The 17161-nt window shown below is 37.1% G+C and overlaps 2 protein-coding genes across 15 annotated transcripts; one reads left to right on the top strand and one right to left on the bottom strand.

Moving 5' to 3' along the window:
• The first annotated feature begins 871 nt into the window (after window positions 1-871).
• Window positions 872-9510, top strand: CSI1 (binding protein). The gene is made up of 8 exons (XM_010430827.3): window positions 872-1261; window positions 1623-1809; window positions 2225-2298; window positions 2498-5567; window positions 5712-8256; window positions 8351-8805; window positions 8891-9007; window positions 9098-9510. Exons 2-8 carry the CDS (start codon window positions 1744-1746, stop codon window positions 9233-9235), a joined length of 6465 nt encoding a protein of 2154 aa, XP_010429129.2. The 5' UTR covers window positions 872-1261; window positions 1623-1743; the 3' UTR covers window positions 9236-9510.
• Window positions 9511-12954: 3444 nt separating this feature from the next.
• Window positions 12955-16983, bottom strand: LOC104713658 (crossover junction endonuclease EME1B). Of its 14 annotated transcripts, none has more exons than XR_015567256.1 (12): window positions 16565-16983; window positions 16260-16430; window positions 16087-16151; window positions 15730-15879; window positions 15504-15654; window positions 15259-15368; window positions 14419-14594; window positions 14283-14345; window positions 14064-14175; window positions 13686-13775; window positions 13477-13591; window positions 12955-13375 (listed from the first exon to the last, which is right to left on the bottom strand). XR_015567256.1 is itself a non-coding variant. In XM_010430828.3 (12 exons), the coding sequence occupies exons 1-12, from the start codon at window positions 16818-16820 to the stop codon at window positions 13190-13192; spliced, it is 1644 nt and encodes a 547-aa protein (XP_010429130.1). In that variant the 5' UTR covers window positions 16821-16910; the 3' UTR covers window positions 12955-13189. The 14 variants fall into 14 exon arrangements, 6 of the variants coding, with proteins under 6 accessions (XP_010429130.1, XP_087323818.1, XP_087323821.1 ...); XR_015567258.1 differs by having other exon boundaries at window positions 13681-13775; XR_015567257.1 differs by having other exon boundaries at window positions 13686-13810.
• Between the last annotated feature and the right edge of the window lie 178 nt (window positions 16984-17161).

Here is a 17161-nt window from a genome sequence, read left to right on the forward strand (position 1 = left end):
AAGGAAATAATGTAGATGCAAAGGAAGCCGCCAATAAAAGATAGTTATAATTTTATCCACGGGGAAATAATTAACAAGTTGACAATGTTTTCCTTATTCGATTTGGTGGTAGTTACCTTTACTAACAGTTATCACCATCGTAAAGGACTAATTAATCGAGTTTGGTAACAAATCAACATATAGGACCAATAACAACTACTGCAAATCTACTTATTTTTCTTGTCCTTTTTAAAAAAAAAAAAAAAAAAAAAAATTGATTTATCCGATGTTATGGTTTCTTGTATTGTATATCTAGTTGATCTTGTAAGAGCTAACTTTTCATATCTTTCATCAGAATAAATATTTAAATCCAGAATAAACAAATATGCTGCCAAAAATGTTTTTTTTTTCTTTTTCTTTTTATAGTATATAATAATGACTACGTCTTGTACTCCATATTTACTGTACAATATTAAATCGGAATGTCATCTTGAGCCATAACAATTTTATCGACTTTTAATTATAAAATGTAAAAGTTTTGTTTGAATTAAGCAAATAGTCAATACAAGTGAACTAAATGGTTTCTTTGAAGCTAACTTAATCAATATAAATTAAGTAACCATAAATAAAAAAGCTTCATTCTTTTCCAAAAAAATGTCATATGTTGTATTCGATTTTTTTAGTAATTATGTGTCATCAAAATCTCATTCTAATATCTTTTAAGTTACTGTGTTCATTTTATTGTTTAGTTTGGATTTTTATCAATATCTTTTCAGTGAAAGAAAAAAAAAAGTGATTTGTAAAATTATTAACCAAGGAAAAAATGTTGATAAAATATTTTTGTCCTGAGCAAAAAAAAGTTTATAATCAATTCAGCTAAGTCAATTTCGTCACTAATTTTGATTAAAGAAAGTATTTAATAAATGTAAGTTAGACTTGTAGTATATTATTCGCTGTACACGACTCGTTTAGTTTCTCTAGCCGAGTTGAGCCGACAAAAGCCGGCTGAGTTAAATCCACTTCTACTTCTTTGTCGGTGGACAAAGCCGGCTCCAATCTAATCACACAACACAACACTCTCTCTCTCACCAGCCCACACACAGCTCTCTCCCTTCTCTCTCTCTCTCTCCTCCGCTTTATACTTTGTTGAGTCAAAAAATTTACAGACGAAGAAGAAACCTCTCTCTCTCTCTTTCTCTCTCGTCTTCTTCGCTTCTCTTCTACGAAACTAGACAAATGCAGAAGAACTGATTCTGCTTTCTTCTCGCATTCTCTCATTTAGGTGAGTTCAATTTTCTCAACCTATCTGCATGATTTGGTATCGGATCTCTTGTGTTTCAGTTTCAATGAGAGATCCGATAGACTTTAATCTCCGATTTTGAATTTTGATTCTTCCACCCCCCGATCTAAATCCGTCTTTTTGAGTTCATATTGATTAAATTAGTTTCCTGATTTAGCTTTAAGTTCGAATCGATTCGGATCGTGTGAGTTTTTTTACTATATATATATACAGTTGCTGATAGTATAGTTCAGTTAGGTAGAGTCATCAGTAATAGACTTATAGTTGCATTTTGCTTCAGTGAGTCATACTTTCTTTATCTGGATCTTTATGCTCTGTCTTCGTCTGATCTCTGTGTTTGCAGGAAGGAGGGTGTTGATGTTCTGACGATCTGGTTTTAGTAGATCTGGGTAGGGGCAAGGTCTCTGGGGTCTACTCTTTGATTTTGTGTGAATCTTGAAGTGAAGTGTAATAAACAAGATATTATGACAAGTGCACTTGGATGGAGATTTCCTTCTACTAATGGGAATGGCCTTGCCCCAAGCGAGACGGTAATTAACTTGATTTGTGTATATATACGACTTTATCACAGTGCTTAGCTGCAGTATTAATTAGATCTGAGTTATTCTAGAGTGGTATTTCCATTTCTGGTGTATTACAAGGATTGATTAAGCTTGAGCTGATCCCATTGATGATTAATTATTCAGTGGTACTTTTTTTTTTTCTTCCTTTGAATTGTATCTTGTGAGTAATCTTTATGTTTTGTTATTTCACGTGTCTGCGTATCTCTCTTTACTGCTTTCTTCTTGTTTCGTTGTACTGTAGAAATGTTATAAGAAGTTTCCTTCTTTACATAAAAAAACCTTGATAGTCTTTTGCAGGACACTTTCCATTGCATAGGAGCAAACGTCTTGCAATTTTTTTGATCTTTTAACTTAGATTTGTGTTGGCTGGTCTTGATTGCAGGAGAGAAATGGGGATATGAAGATGCATGATTCAGAGCCCCCAACTCCACATTCAACCACAAAGATGAATTTGAGGTAACACCATATATGATTACCAATCAGTGTGATAAAAAATCGAGGCATTGTCAGTATTTGTTGCACCTCAATCGTGGATTAATAAAAATCAATATTATCTGGACTGGTTTCTTATGTCATTTTTTCAGATGAGACGTTTTAATTAGAAAGGCACAGCTATTAGCGACTTTGTAACTAACATTTTTTTCATCACTTGCAGAGACCGAACCACCAGCATGGAAGATCCAGACGGGACATTAGCAAGTGTTGCCCAATGCATCGAGCAGCTGCGCCAAGGTTCATCATCTGCACAAGAAAGAGAATACTGCCTGAAGCAGTTACTGGACCTTATAGAAATGCGTGAAAATGCATTCAGCGCTGTCGGATCACACTCCCAAGCTGTGCCAGTACTTGTCTCTCTTCTACGATCAGGATCACTTGGAGTGAAGATACAAGCTGCAACCGTCTTGGGTTCACTCTGCAAGGAGAACGAACTTAGAGTTAAAGTGTTACTTGGGGGATGCATTCCCCCATTGCTTGGCCTTCTCAAATCCAGTTCAGTTGAAGGGCAGATCGCTGCAGCAAAGACAATCTATGCTGTTTCTGAAGGTGGTGTGAAAGACCATGTTGGATCAAAAATATTTTCCACTGAGGGAGTTGTACCGGTTCTCTGGGACCAGTTGCGCAGTGGAAATAAGAAAGGAGAGGTTGATGGTTTGTTGACTGGTGCACTTAAGAACCTTTCTAGCACCACAGAAGGATTTTGGTCTGAGACAATTCGAGCTGGGGGAGTTGATGTACTTGTTAAGCTGCTTGCAAGCGGGCAGTCAAGCACACTATCTAATGTCTGCTTCCTTCTTGCGTGTATGATGATGGAGGACGCCTCCGTTTGTTCCAGTGTATTGACTGCGGACATTACAAAACAGCTTCTCAAGTTATTAGGATCAGGTAATGAAGCCCCAGTGAGGGCGGAGGCTGCTGCTGCTCTCAAGTCGCTTTCTGCTCAATCTAAGGAAGCAAAGCGAGAAATCGCTAATTCTAATGGTATTCCTGTTCTAATTAATGCAACAATAGCTCCATCGAAAGAATTCATGCAAGGTGAATATGCGCAAGCACTACAAGAAAATGCAATGTGTGCCCTTGCTAATATTTCCGGTGGTTTGTCATATGTCATATCAAGCCTTGGTCAGAGCCTTGAATCTTGCTCTTCACCTGCTCAGACTGCTGACACCCTTGGGGCGTTAGCTTCAGCATTAATGATATATGACGGCAAAGCAGAAACTACAAGAGCATCTGATCCATTGGTCGTTGAGCAGACTCTGCTAAAGCAGTTCAAGCCTCGTCTACCATTCCTGGTGCAAGAACGTACAATTGAAGCACTTGCAAGTTTGTATGGGAATTCCATACTCTCTATCAAACTTTCCAACTCGGACGCAAAACGTTTGCTTGTTGGTCTAATAACAATGGCGGTGAATGAGGTTCAAGATGAGCTTGTAAAGGCTCTTCTGATGCTGTGTAACCAGGAAGGTAGCCTGTGGCCTGCCTTACAGGGTCGTGAAGGGATCCAAATGCTGATATCTCTTCTGGGTCTTTCGTCCGAACAGCAGCAAGAATGTGCTGTTGCACTTCTTTGCCTTCTGTCTAACGAAAATGATGAAAGCAAGTGGGCCATCACTGCTGCTGGAGGTATACCTCCACTTGTTCAAATTCTAGAGACTGGGTCGGCCAAAGCCAGGGAAGACTCTGCAACCATCCTTAGGAACTTGTGCAATCATAGTGAAGATATACGTGCTTGTGTTGAAAGTGCTGATGCTGTCCCTGCTCTCTTATGGCTACTAAAGAATGGTAGTGCAAACGGTAAAGAAATAGCCGCCAAGACATTGAATCATTTGATTCATAAATCAGATACTGCAACAATCAGTCAGCTTACTGCTTTGCTTACCAGTGATCTACCTGAGTCGAAAATTTACGTTTTGGATGCATTGAAGAGTATGCTCTCTGTGGTCCCATTCAATGACATGTTACGTGATGGCAGTGCTTCGAATGATGCTATTGAGACCATGATCAAGTTAATGAGCTCTGCAAAAGAAGAGACTCAAGCAAATTCAGCCTCAGCTCTTGCAGCTATCTTTCAGATCAGAAAGGATTTGCGTGAGAGCGCTCTAGCCCTCAAAACTCTCTTGTCTGCCATAAAACTGCTGAATGTGGATTCGGAGAAGATTCTTATTGAGTCTTGCCGCTGTCTGGCTGCAATTTTACTTTCAATTAAGGAGAATCGCGATGTGGCCATTTCTGCCAGAGAAGCATTGCCTACTCTGGTTTCTCTTGCCAACTCTTCCGTTCTAGAAGTTGCTGAGCAAGGAATGTGCGCTTTGGCTAATCTTATATTGGACAGTGAAGTGTCAGAGAAGGTCATTGTCGAAGATATTATTTTGTCAGCCACTAGAATCTTACGTGAAGGTACAGTGTCTGGAAAGACACTTGCTGCTGCTGCAATTGCCCGCCTGCTTAGTCGTCGCCGAATTGATTCTGCGTTGACAGATTCTGTGAACCGTGCTGGAACAGTGCTTGCCTTAGTGTCTCTTCTAGAATCTGCCGACGGAAGATCTGATGCAATATCAGAAGCCCTAGATGCCCTTGCTATATTCTCAAGATCAGGAGGTAATGGAAATGTAAAACCAGCTTGGGTCGTTTTGACTGAATCTCCTAACAGCATTGCCCCAATAGTCTCATCTATAGTGAGTGTTGCCAATCCTTCACTACAGGATAAAGCTATTGAAGTATTGTCAAGACTTTGCCGAGATCAGCCTATGGTTTTGGGAAACATGGTCAACAACGCCAGAGATTGCGTGTCATCTGTAGCTAAAAGGGTGATAAATACCAGGGACCCGAAAATAAAAATTGGTGGAGCTGCTATTATTATTTGTGCTGCCAAAGTTAACGACGAGAAGATGATAGAAAATTTGAATGAGACACAATTGTGTGCCAAATTCGTTCAAGCACTTGTGCGGATTCTAGATTCATCTCAGATTTCTGTGCAAGATCAGGAAAAGGATGAGAAAGATAGAATCTGCATATGCATTCATCCCAAAGAAAAAGAAGAAGATGAAGAACAAGAGGCAACAGAAAATAGGGAGGGTTCCACGGGAGCAACAGTTATTTCTGGTGACAATTTAGCCATCTGGTTGCTCTCGGTTCTTTCTTGTCATGATGAAAAGAGCAGAGCAGTAATATTGGAGTCGGAAGGCATCGAGTTGATTACTGACAGGATAGGCAACCGTTTTCTGCAGGTATTTAACTCTCTTATAGATTACAGTCTTTGAGATCACTGATAAAAGAAACCCACTGTGATAGCATTTAACGTTTAAACTCATTTTGGGACGCTAGGTTGTCCTTTATATTGCTTTAGCTGCTAATCCTTTTTTACACTTCAGGCTGATAATGGAGAAGACGCCAACATTTGGGTTTGTGCATTATTGCTAGCCATACTTTTCCAGGACAGAGAAATCACCCGCTCACATGCAACAATGAAGGCTGTTCCAGTGCTCTCAAATCTTGTGAAGTCAGAGGAATACGCAGACAGATATTTTGCAGCACAGGCTCTAGCTAGTCTTGTCTGTAACGGTAGTCGGGGAACTCTTCTATCTGTTGCAAACTCTGGTGCTGCGGCTGGGTTTATATCTTTGCTTGGTTGTTCTGATGATGACATAAAAGAACTTCTACAGCTGTCGCAGGAGTTCGATTTAGTGCGGTACCCAGACCAGGTTGCCCTTGAAAGACTTTTCCGAGTTGAAGATATTAGAGTTGGGGCTACTTCTCGAAAAGCAATTCCCTTACTAGTTGAACTTCTTAAACCAATTCCAGACCGCCCCGGTGCTCCTCTTCTTGCACTTAATCTTCTAACTCAGCTTGCCGGAGACTGTCCACAAAATATGATTGTCATGGTAGAGTCAGGTGCTCTTGAGGGCCTCTCGAAATATCTTTCCCTTGGACCTCAGGACGAGCAAGAGGAAGCTGCAACAGTTCTTTTAGGCATCTTATTTAGCAGTGCTGAAATTCGAAGGCATGACTCAGCATTTGGTGCTGTCAGCCAACTTGTAGCAGTTTTGCGTCTAGGTGGAAGAGGAGCTAGGTACAGTGCTGCCAAGGCATTGGATAGTCTCTTTACCGCTGATCATATAAGAAATGCAGAGTCTTCTAGACAAGCTGTTCAGCCATTGGTAGAGATTCTCAACACTGGTTCAGAGAGGGAGCAGCATGCTGCTATTGCTGCACTTGTTAGGTTGTTGAGTGATAATCCATCACGGGCTTTGGCAGTTGCAGATGTGGAGATGAATGCGGTAGATGTTCTCTGCAGGATCCTTTCTTCAAACTATACGATGGAACTGAAGGGGGATGCTGCGGAGCTGTGCTATGTTCTGTTTGCAAATACAAGGATTAGGTCTACAGTTGCTGCAGCGCGTTGTGTTGAGCCACTTGTCTCTCTTCTTGTGACTGAGTTCAGCCCTGCTCAGCATTCAGTTGTACGTGCACTGGATAAGCTTGTCGATGATGAACAACTGGCTGAACTAGTTGCAGCTCATGGTGCTGTGGTTCCTCTTGTTGGCCTTCTCTATGGTAAAAACTATGTGCTTCATGAGGCGATATCCAGGGCTCTAGTAAAGTTAGGTAAGGACAGGCCTGCTTGTAAACTGGAAATGGTGAAAGCTGGAGTTATCGACTGCGTACTTGATATTCTCCACGAAGCTCCAGATTTTCTTTGTGCTGCGTTTTCGGAACTGCTTCGCATCCTCACAAATAATGCTACGATTGCCAAGGGACAATCTGCTGCGAAAGTGGTGGAGCCACTTTTCAGTTTGCTGACAAGGTTGGAGTTTGGAGCTGATGGACAGCACAGTGCTCTGCAAGTTTTGGTCAATATCTTAGAACATCCACAATGCCGAGCTGAATATACACTTACACCGCACCAAGTGATTGAGCCGCTAATTCCGCTGCTGGAATCTCCATCCCCAGCAGTACAACAGTTGGCAGCTGAGCTTCTGTCCCATCTTCTCTACGAGGAGCATCTGCAGAAGGATCCATTAACACAACTTGCGATCGGACCTCTAATCCATGTGCTGGGATCTGGCATACACTTATTACAGCAAAGAGCTGTGAAAGCTCTCCTTAGCATTGCTCTAACTTGGCCAAATGAAATAGCTAAAGAAAGTGGTGTGAGTGAGCTGTCAAAGGTGATACTGCAAGCAGATCCATCACTTTCCAATGTGTTATGGGAGTCTGCAGCATCAATTTTGGTTATCATCTTGCAATTTAGCTCCGAATTTTACCTGGAAGTTCCTGTCGCTGTTCTTGTAAGACTGCTTCGTTCTGCTTCTGAAAACACCGTGGTTGGTGCACTTAACGCTCTTCTAGTGTTGGAAAGTGATGATGGAACCAGCGCAGAGTCCATGGCTGAAAGCGGTGCCATAGAAGCTCTACTTGATCTTTTGAGGTCTCATCAGTGTGAGGACACAGCGGCGAGACTGCTTGAGGTACTTCTCAATAACGTGAAGATAAGAGATTCAAAAGCCACCAAGACTGCAATCTTACCCTTGTCCCAGTACCTATTGGATCCACAGACCCAAGCTCAGCAAGCGCGTTTACTGGCAACTTTGGCCCTCGGTGATCTTTTCCAGAATGAAGCACTCGCTAGAAGCACTGACGCAGCTTCTGCTTGCCGTGCTTTAGTTAATGTCCTCGAAGAACAACCCACTGAAGAAATGAAAGTAGTTGCTATATGTGCCCTGCAAAACCTTGTCATGTATAGCCGGTCTAACAAAAGAGCAGTTGCCGAGGCAGGTGGTGTGCAGGTTGTCTTGGATCTGATCAGTTCCAGTGATCCTGAAACATCTGTTCAGGCTGCAATGTTCGTAAAAATACTTTTCTCTAATCACACCGTCCAAGAGTACGCATCTAGCGAGACTGTCCGAGCAATAACTGGTGAGAAAAGTTTCAGTACCCTCTTTTTCAATTTGATTTGCTGGTTCTTATTATTTATCTTATATCTTAGATGTTGCTTCCTTTTAATTTACAGCTGCTATTGAGAAGGACTTGTGGGCCACTGGAACTGTGAATGATGAGTATCTAAAAGCTTTAAACTCTTTGTTTAACAACTTCCCACGCCTAAGGGCCACTGAGCCTGCAACACTAAGTATACCACATTTAGTTACATCCCTGAAGACAGGATCAGAGGCAACTCAAGAAGCTGCCTTGGATGCGTTGTTTCTACTCAGACAAGCTTGGTCAGCCTGTCCGGCCGAAGTTTCCAGGGCCCAGTCAGTTGCTGCTGCAGACGCCATCCCCTTACTTCAGTACCTAATCCAATCAGGTCCACCGCGGTTCCAGGAGAAAGCTGAATTCCTCTTGCAGTGTTTGCCAGGTACGCTGGTGGTCACTATCAAGCGCGGTAACAACATGAAACAATCCGTTGGTAACCCGAGCGTGTTCTGCAAGATCACGCTCGGTAACAATCCTCCTAGACAAACCAAGGTAACATATGACTCTTCACCGCTATTTCAATTCACTGTGATTTATAATTTTCGGAGAAATCAACTGTATCTTTCGATTTTTTCAGGTGATATCTACAGGTCCTAACCCAGAGTGGGACGAGAGTTTCTCATGGTCATTTGAAAGCCCTCCCAAAGGTCAAAAACTCCACATATCATGCAAGAACAAGAGCAAAATGGGAAAGGTATATCATCAAACTTTATTCATAGATAACAGTTATAAATTTTGCCGGTTTTAACTGTAAACTTTGGCTTTGCGTTTTGTTTTTGTGCAGAGTTCCTTTGGAAAAGTAACGATCCAAATCGACAGGGTGGTGATGCTGGGAGCAGTTGCAGGTGAATACAGTTTGTTACCTGAAAGTAAAAGTGGCCCCAGAAATCTTGAGATAGAATTCCAGTGGTCTAACAAGTAAACCACATCTTCATCTTTTGTGTTTATTTTTTTTTGGTTTTGGAGATTTCTTCAATCGAAACTTCTGTTTTTTTTTTTTTCTTTTTTGTTGCCAAATTTTCAAAAATTGTTTGATTAATTATAATGATACTGTATATAGTTTGTCTTGTAATGTAATGATTACAGATGGGGGTTTTTCTTTTTTTTTTCTTATCTTCTTAACTGTGTGTTAGTGATTCAATTCATTTGTAACATTTTGTTGTCCTCATTTGTATTTTGTGTAGCTTCATTTAATCATCTTTTGGTGTGCCTTTTAGTTTTATGTTAAAACGCAAAATGAAGTGAGAACCTTTTTCCTTTTCGTTTTCTTATAAAAGTTTGGGATCAAACTTAGCTGTCTTTTTACCTCACAATATTTAATATTATTTTTTTAAAACAATAATTCAAGATTACTAACAGTTTAACAAATCCGTAGTAAGAAGGTAAATATCATTAGATGAAACTTTAGGCTTTACATAGAATGAAGAAATATAGATTTCATTAGTCTACCGAAACACTCCTAAAATAAAAACTATTAAGGCTACCAAAATAAACCGGAAAATACAAACGAAAGGAGAATTTAAGTTTGGATTTTATAATTAAACATGTGTCGATTTGTATTTTGAATTAATATATTTTAATTGGTTAATGATATTTTAAAATATTTATTAATATCTATTTTATTTTATATGAAATGACATAATTTTGATTGGTTTAAATAAGAAAGGTAGATGAATGAGTTCACCTCTAGGAGTGAATCCAAGTATTGTCCCAAACGAAAATCTAATAATGGTAAGAAAAAGTTTATCTTTCGGAAAAAACTCTATTTTGCCTACTAATTTTTTAAAAAAGTATTTTCAAGGATTTGGGTAGCATCTTTTTTTTTTTGGAAAAGACTTGGGTAGCATTTATGATCATATAACCGGTCATATATAATTTACACTAGAAAATTATTCCAAAATATACTTTTGAATATTATTTTAAGATAAAGTAAATATCTATAAATTAACGCTTTTGATTGTTTGATATAAGTCTATAACAAAGAGCAAAATTAAAGCTTAATAAATGTAACCAGGTTTGCAAGGATGGGAGTGAATCTGAGAGTATTGGAAATAACATCAGTAACCAGAGCAAGTAGATCAGAAGAGCAATCTCCCGACGTCGGCGTTTTGCGCCTCTGCTGGCGTCAGAAACCAAGTTCAAAGAGACTTTCTCGATTGTTGTGCTTGAGAGCATTCTTTTTTTTGGTCAAACAAGTGAACCTTTCATTCAAATCAGATCTTCATTAAGAGGTGAGTTCTTACAACATACAACAAGATAACAAGATAATCAAAGGAGAAAAGGGGTAAGGGCTCCATGAGTTCTTTAAGAGAATCTTTTGGAACCAAGGTGGATTCGGCCATGAAGACAAGCTTCACGAAATCTTTGACCGCCAAGTGGTCATAAGTAGCTGTAGCGGCTAAAACAATCGAGCTTTGAAAAGAGGATTTCACAGTGGTATCACTAGATAGGTGTATCACCAACATGAGAGGTAAAGTGGTTGGAACAACGTCATTCAACACTTTAAGGTAGAAACTTATATCTCTAGAAGGAGCTTCAACACTTTAAGAGCGTTTGTTTTTTATTTTGTAATTTTTCTTGTTCTTTCTTATGATGTATGTTTTAAGATAACAAATTTATTTAAAGATGGCTAAAAATATAAAATATATCAATTTCATATATTCCGTCCGTTTCAAAATATAAGATTTTTTTTAAGTAAAAGCACGTAGATTAAAATAAATATTTTTAAAAAGTTCAACCATTCATAAACAAAATTGCATAATATAAAATATTAAACTAATCTTAATGTTACATAGAAACTTGAGAACATCTTATATTATAAAACAAAATAGTTTCTCTAAAACATCCTATATATATTATGAAACTGATGGAGTATATATGAAACTGATGGAATATATATGCAAGAGTAGAAAGTATTTTTTTTTTGGGTTAGAAATAATGAACAAAAATTTATAGGTAACTAGACAAGACAAAAAAAAACTAACTACAATAAAAATCCATAATTACTAACCTTATGTCAATAAATAGACAGCTTTGCATTGTGCATATCTTGCTTATTAACGGAGAATAACTATATGGGACGAGAAATTACATTAAAAAGTTACATAGCTAAATATTCAAAGATCTCAGTAAAATTATTATATAAATCTAAATATAGATGAATTTGTGAGTTAAAAGTTTTACTATATCTTATGATTAGACATAATTGTAATTGCATAATTTTTTTTTCATTCTTTATTGTGAAGAATATGGTTTCTAAGTAAAACTTTCTAAAATCTTATAAACTTTATAAAAACCTCATAAAAAGCCTTATAATTTTCTAAAAAAACCTTGTAAAAATGTTTAAAATATCTTTATAAGATAATTTTCAGCAATTTGGCAGGAAAATTTGATTTCGCAATTTTGGCAGGATTTGTTTTTCAATTTTGATGACTGGATATTATGTGTTGTCACTCAAAGAATGGTAATTTGGTCATTTTGTACATAAAAATGAGTATTATTGAAAATTGATAACATGTAAGGGTATTTTTGAAAAATGCATAAAAATGGGAATTTTTGCAATTGCTCCTTGATTAGGTTGGTCAAATATAAGATTATTGTCTTATTTAATTAACTTTGAATATGTTAAATACATAATATATTAGCTTAATGTATCTATATCTTTAATAAATATTTTTGTTTTGAATCTCAAATGGGCAATTAATTATTTGGTCAAATAAAAATTTATTGCCTTTTATCTGAGTAAGAATTAAAAAAAAAACTTACTGTGTGGTGTATGTATATATATATATATATAAACAATGTTGATTAGTAATTATTCAGAAGGAGATAAACAAACAAAAAAAGCAGAAAAATATAGTAGATCAATTATTAATTTCTGCATCATGAAATCTGTTACTTTGGTTGTGGTGTCTTGTGTTCTTGTGTTTTTCATGATGCACTAAAGGTGAGATAAAAAGATTGAATGATGAAAAAATATTACAAAAAGCTTGTAATTTTTCATATTATCAATAATTTTTTTTTAAGTTATGACGTTTTATCCACCATCTAATATTTTTGTGATTGATTTAAAATAGTGGAGGCAGCACGAGCACCTTTTATTGAAGTATTCATTCCAGGAAGATCATGTTATCGTGATTATCGTTATGCTGCTTTTCAATGCGAACAGGAAGTTCGAGATAAATCTTATTCTACTTGCAATTGTAGAGATGTACCAGGTGGACATTATTGTTCATGTTTTCCTTGAAATTTTTTACTTTATATGATTTATGTATTATCTAAAAACAAAATTAAATTAATAAAATTTATATATTAACTTGTGTCGTGAATAGTATTTTTTACACATATAATAACCCTCGAGAAAGACGCATACATTGGTTAAATTTAAATCATAAAAGATAAATTTTAAAATTATTCATCTTTTTAATTCAATACATTATGTGATCATAAGTGAAAATATTGAACGAATGATTATAATGAGTAGATGCAACTTGCTAATAAAATATATTTAATTGTGAGTGAAAATATATCAACGAAATATTATAACAAAAATTGACGCAATTGTGAATTATATATTTAAAGTTGATTAAAATTTATATATTATAATCATTTCAAAAATCTATAGTCATAATATAAAACAACTTTAGATTTGAATATTGTTTTATCTGATTGTTAAGTAGTACATTGTTATGTCAGATATATAATATATTACAGGTTCGAATCCTGTCTCGGTACTTTATGAGTTTTTTGCTTTTTTTTTTCCTTGGCACTCATTTTTATTCATCAAGCTTATCCGATTTGAATCGTGAAAACCGATCTAAAAAGAGAATACAAAATTGAAAATTCAGTGTGGTTTGAAAAATTCTTCGGCTCTTAGTTAACATACACCTGGAGAATCTGTGAAGAAAGCAGCACCGTTTTCGACATCATCCGTCTTAATGGCTCCATTGTGAGACATGAGAACTCTGTATATTCTCTTTGAACAAATCTCACCTAACCTTCTATCTCCTCCCACTAAACCTTCCACCTTCAAGTCTTGCAGTAAAAACTCCTTCTCATGAACCTTTTCCCCATTTTTAAAACCAACATAACACAATTCGCTTCAGACACAGATATAAACAACAAAACTGAGTAAGTCAAAATCCGTAGTTTGTGTTTACTCACAGATTTGTTAGGATCCATGTAGGCCTTAAGAAGAGACTTCATGGATGGATATTTCTTCCACACTGCTACAGCGTATCGTGGCTGTACCTTTGGTATTGCTACTAAAGCTTTTAACCTACAGACCAGTAAGATTATTCCCTTATTCAAGAGATTCAGATAGACTATATAACACAACATCAAAAATTGAGAATGATTTCACTTTACGTTACCATGGACTCTTTTTAATCAACTGTTTGTCAATTGAATCCTTGGAGACTATTGCACCATTAGCACTTACTGATAACATAGTTAGTTTCTTCCTGTGCCTCAGATAGTAGAGCTATGATTAGTTTTACTTCAAAAAAATACAGAACACACATTGTTATTAGCCACACGTGCATCTGTCAACCTAATGGCTTTTTGAGGGTATGACATAAGTTTTTGACGTGAGGTCGTCTTTACTGTGAAGTCGTTGAACTGCATCAAGATATATATGATGGATTCCACAGGTTTCTATAAATAAATGATTACTTTTATGGGATTTTCCATACCAATTCAACTATATCATCCAGCATGATATCGAACCGAAATAGTGTAGATAGTAGTACCTGAACAGGCAAGAGGCGAGACTGCTTGTTAAACCAACAACATGTTCAGCAACCTCGGCCTCGTCTACACAATGTCTGGAATGTACTCTAACATAGTGAGTTGTTAATTTTGCTAGTACCTTTGTTACACATCAAGTACACAAAAAGTCTGTATAAGGACACAAATAAAGGAACAATGATAAAAAAAAAAGTTACTCTAAAGAAATGCTCATTAGCTACCGTAGTACCTCATCGATAGGAGGTCGTCTCCAACTTCCCGGGTTCTTGTACTCTTCCTTTTCCCTAGAAAATTAGTTTTACTCAGCTTCATGATGGAAACATTAAACATGAAACCCATTTAATTTATCAAACACACCTTTTCTTTACATATGACATTAACTTATTGGTGAGGCAGCACACAGTATAAGACGGGTATCGGTCCTGAACTTTTGAGATGTTTTCTAGAATTTTTTCATTAGCAACAAGATTACAAAATTCTTCAGCCTCATACACAAGGAGCACATAAGGAATCTTGGGTCCTTGAGGAAATAGCTGCACAAGAGAAAAGAGGATCCTAATTAAGAGTAAAATAAGATACAGATGATTCATATCGTTTTAGTCAAGTACTGATGTTCAAAGGCCCTTTAACCAATAGCAAAAGGGATTTATTTCTTTAACTATATTTCATAATATGTAACGCAATTTTATGTCCGGTGCAATGAAGTAATTTTTTATCGATCTCTTTCTAAGTAACAATTATCTCCTTCTTACAGATGGAAATTCAAGAAAACTTTTGAAGAAACACACTCAAGCCAAACAAGTTTGATAAGAAACACAGAGAATAGAGCATTAGAGCGACATGAACTTGAAATGGTTATTTCAAACCTCCTGCCATTCGGAGACTATGCAGAGTTGAGATCATAGCTTGGACTACCACAACTAAAATTATGAAGATATGAAACTTGCAACACAGAAGAATATGATCCAAACATCAAGGAAGTTTTATACCACATGTTGAATTAACATGTTTATCCTAAAATTAAACAAGGATACAGACCAGACTGGGGAGCTGATTCGAATTGAAAGTTCTGGCCTTCTGGGTTCTAAGAACTAATTTTCATACATGTCAGTTGTGAGATTCAGGATGCAAGCTAGTTGATGAACATTCAAAAGAAAAGCCAAAAAAAAAAACAAAGCGACTGAGATTTTACTGTACCGGAGCGATATCCTCTGGAACTGTCATCGTCCACACAATGGATCTCTCGATTGGATTAGGGCCTACGTGGATTGTAATGCCTTTCTCAGAGAACCATGAAAGCAGAAGTCCTATCTTAACATTATACCAGAGGCACTCAGTGTCTATAGTTAAGTAACTAACTAACCATTTATATGAAACAAAAAAGAGAGCCAAATCTAAAGCATATATTGAAGAGTAACACAAGAAATAGAGAAATTCCGCACCTCCAATAGATCCTTCAACCACTTTAGTATCAATCTCGGCAACAATAGATTTAAGGGCTAACTTTCCCTTTTCCCATTTTTTCTTTTCCTTCTCTAATTTTTTACGATCAGCTTCTTCAGCTTTCAAGGCTGCTTTCTGTAATTTCTCTTGCTGGATGATGGGAGCCAGTTAACTATTGATCAGGAAACAATAAAAAAATAGAAAAGTTACATAAAGAACACTTACCACTTTTCTTAACTTCTTTTCCTCCATTGCACAGGTTTTGTCTTCCTTCGACAGCTGCTTTTTTGGCAATGCCTCACCTGTAGTTCTGATCTTCTTCTTTCGACCCATTTTCTCGAAGCTTATACCCTCTTTCTCCTGATCAGAATCGACCTGATACCATTTAGAAATAAGAATACGAAGAAACGAAATGAAAGAAACAACAGCAGCACAACCTAAATTCTGAAGACACCATGCGAATCAGAACTATCACATCCTCTAAAACACGGCTATGGAAATCACAAAACGAATAGAGTCGAAAGTTCCCTAATCATGAACCAATGATATACAATATAGTACCAGTTCCTTGCAGATAAGTACCTCGATAGTATCATTGGTCTGCGAAGAGCGAAAACTGACTTCATGCATCCAATTAGTATCATCATCTGAAAGAAAACAGCTTATCTCAAGTGAACAGAACAAATGAAGTTCATCATCACCCATACTCTGATAGATATGCACAAGAATTTGGTTTTTGAGGGTATTCAACATACATAAATTGGTCTCAGGTATTCTAGTATTCTTATAGTATGCATCACTGGTTTCACCAGGTTCCAATCCACAACGTGGCTCCCTAAAATCAGCAAGCACAGACTCATACTTCTTCGAAGTCTCAGGTCGAGGACTATCTTCAAACTCCGAATCCAGAGATATTATCCGTTTGCCTAGCGAAAATTCCAAAATCAACATAAGAAAAAGTAACACCAACCTAAAATCTCAGAAATCACATGCTTTGCGGTATCAATTTCCCAACTAAGCAAATGCTAAAACTACTAAGAATCGAGAACGTTCAACATACCGGAGAATTTGTCTTCGCGGTTAGAAGCAAAAGCTCCGGAATCGAAGGAGCACTTAACGACGGAGAAATCATCGGAGAGAGGCGTCTCCGGGACGAAAATAGGAGTGGAAGAAGATTCCGGCGGTTGCTTCTGCGGTGTCGGATCTGAATCCGAAATCAGTATCGCAGAGATCGGATCTTTTCGAGGACGCTTCGAGAGTGATGGGAGTGGAGTAACCGGATCTTCGCCGTCGGAGATGAGAATGTGATCCTTCATGGAAGAGAGGATTTGAATTTTTGCAGGAGCGCGGGACTATCGAGGAAGATGAAGAGGAAGGTTCCAATTTAGTATCGCCGATTTGGGAATCGGTTAAAGGAGTGTTTGGCTACACGTTTATCTATATTCGTAAGATATGGAGTGTTTGGCTGCTGGTTTATCTGCTTAATTAAATAAAGGACTTATAAGGCATATTTAAGTTTTTATAAGTACAAACCTAATAAAATCTTATAAAACTTATAAAAACCTTATAAAATTCTAATTAAAAATTTTTAAAATCGTTTACAATCTTATTATATAAACCGATAAAATTACTAATTAACAAGATCTTGACACGTGTT

The sequence above is a fragment of the Camelina sativa genome, chromosome 9 (genome assembly GCF_030686135.1).
Source record: "Camelina sativa cultivar CO46 ecotype springtype chromosome 9, ASM3068613v1".
Classification (NCBI taxonomy): domain Eukaryota; kingdom Viridiplantae; phylum Streptophyta; class Magnoliopsida; order Brassicales; family Brassicaceae; genus Camelina; species Camelina sativa.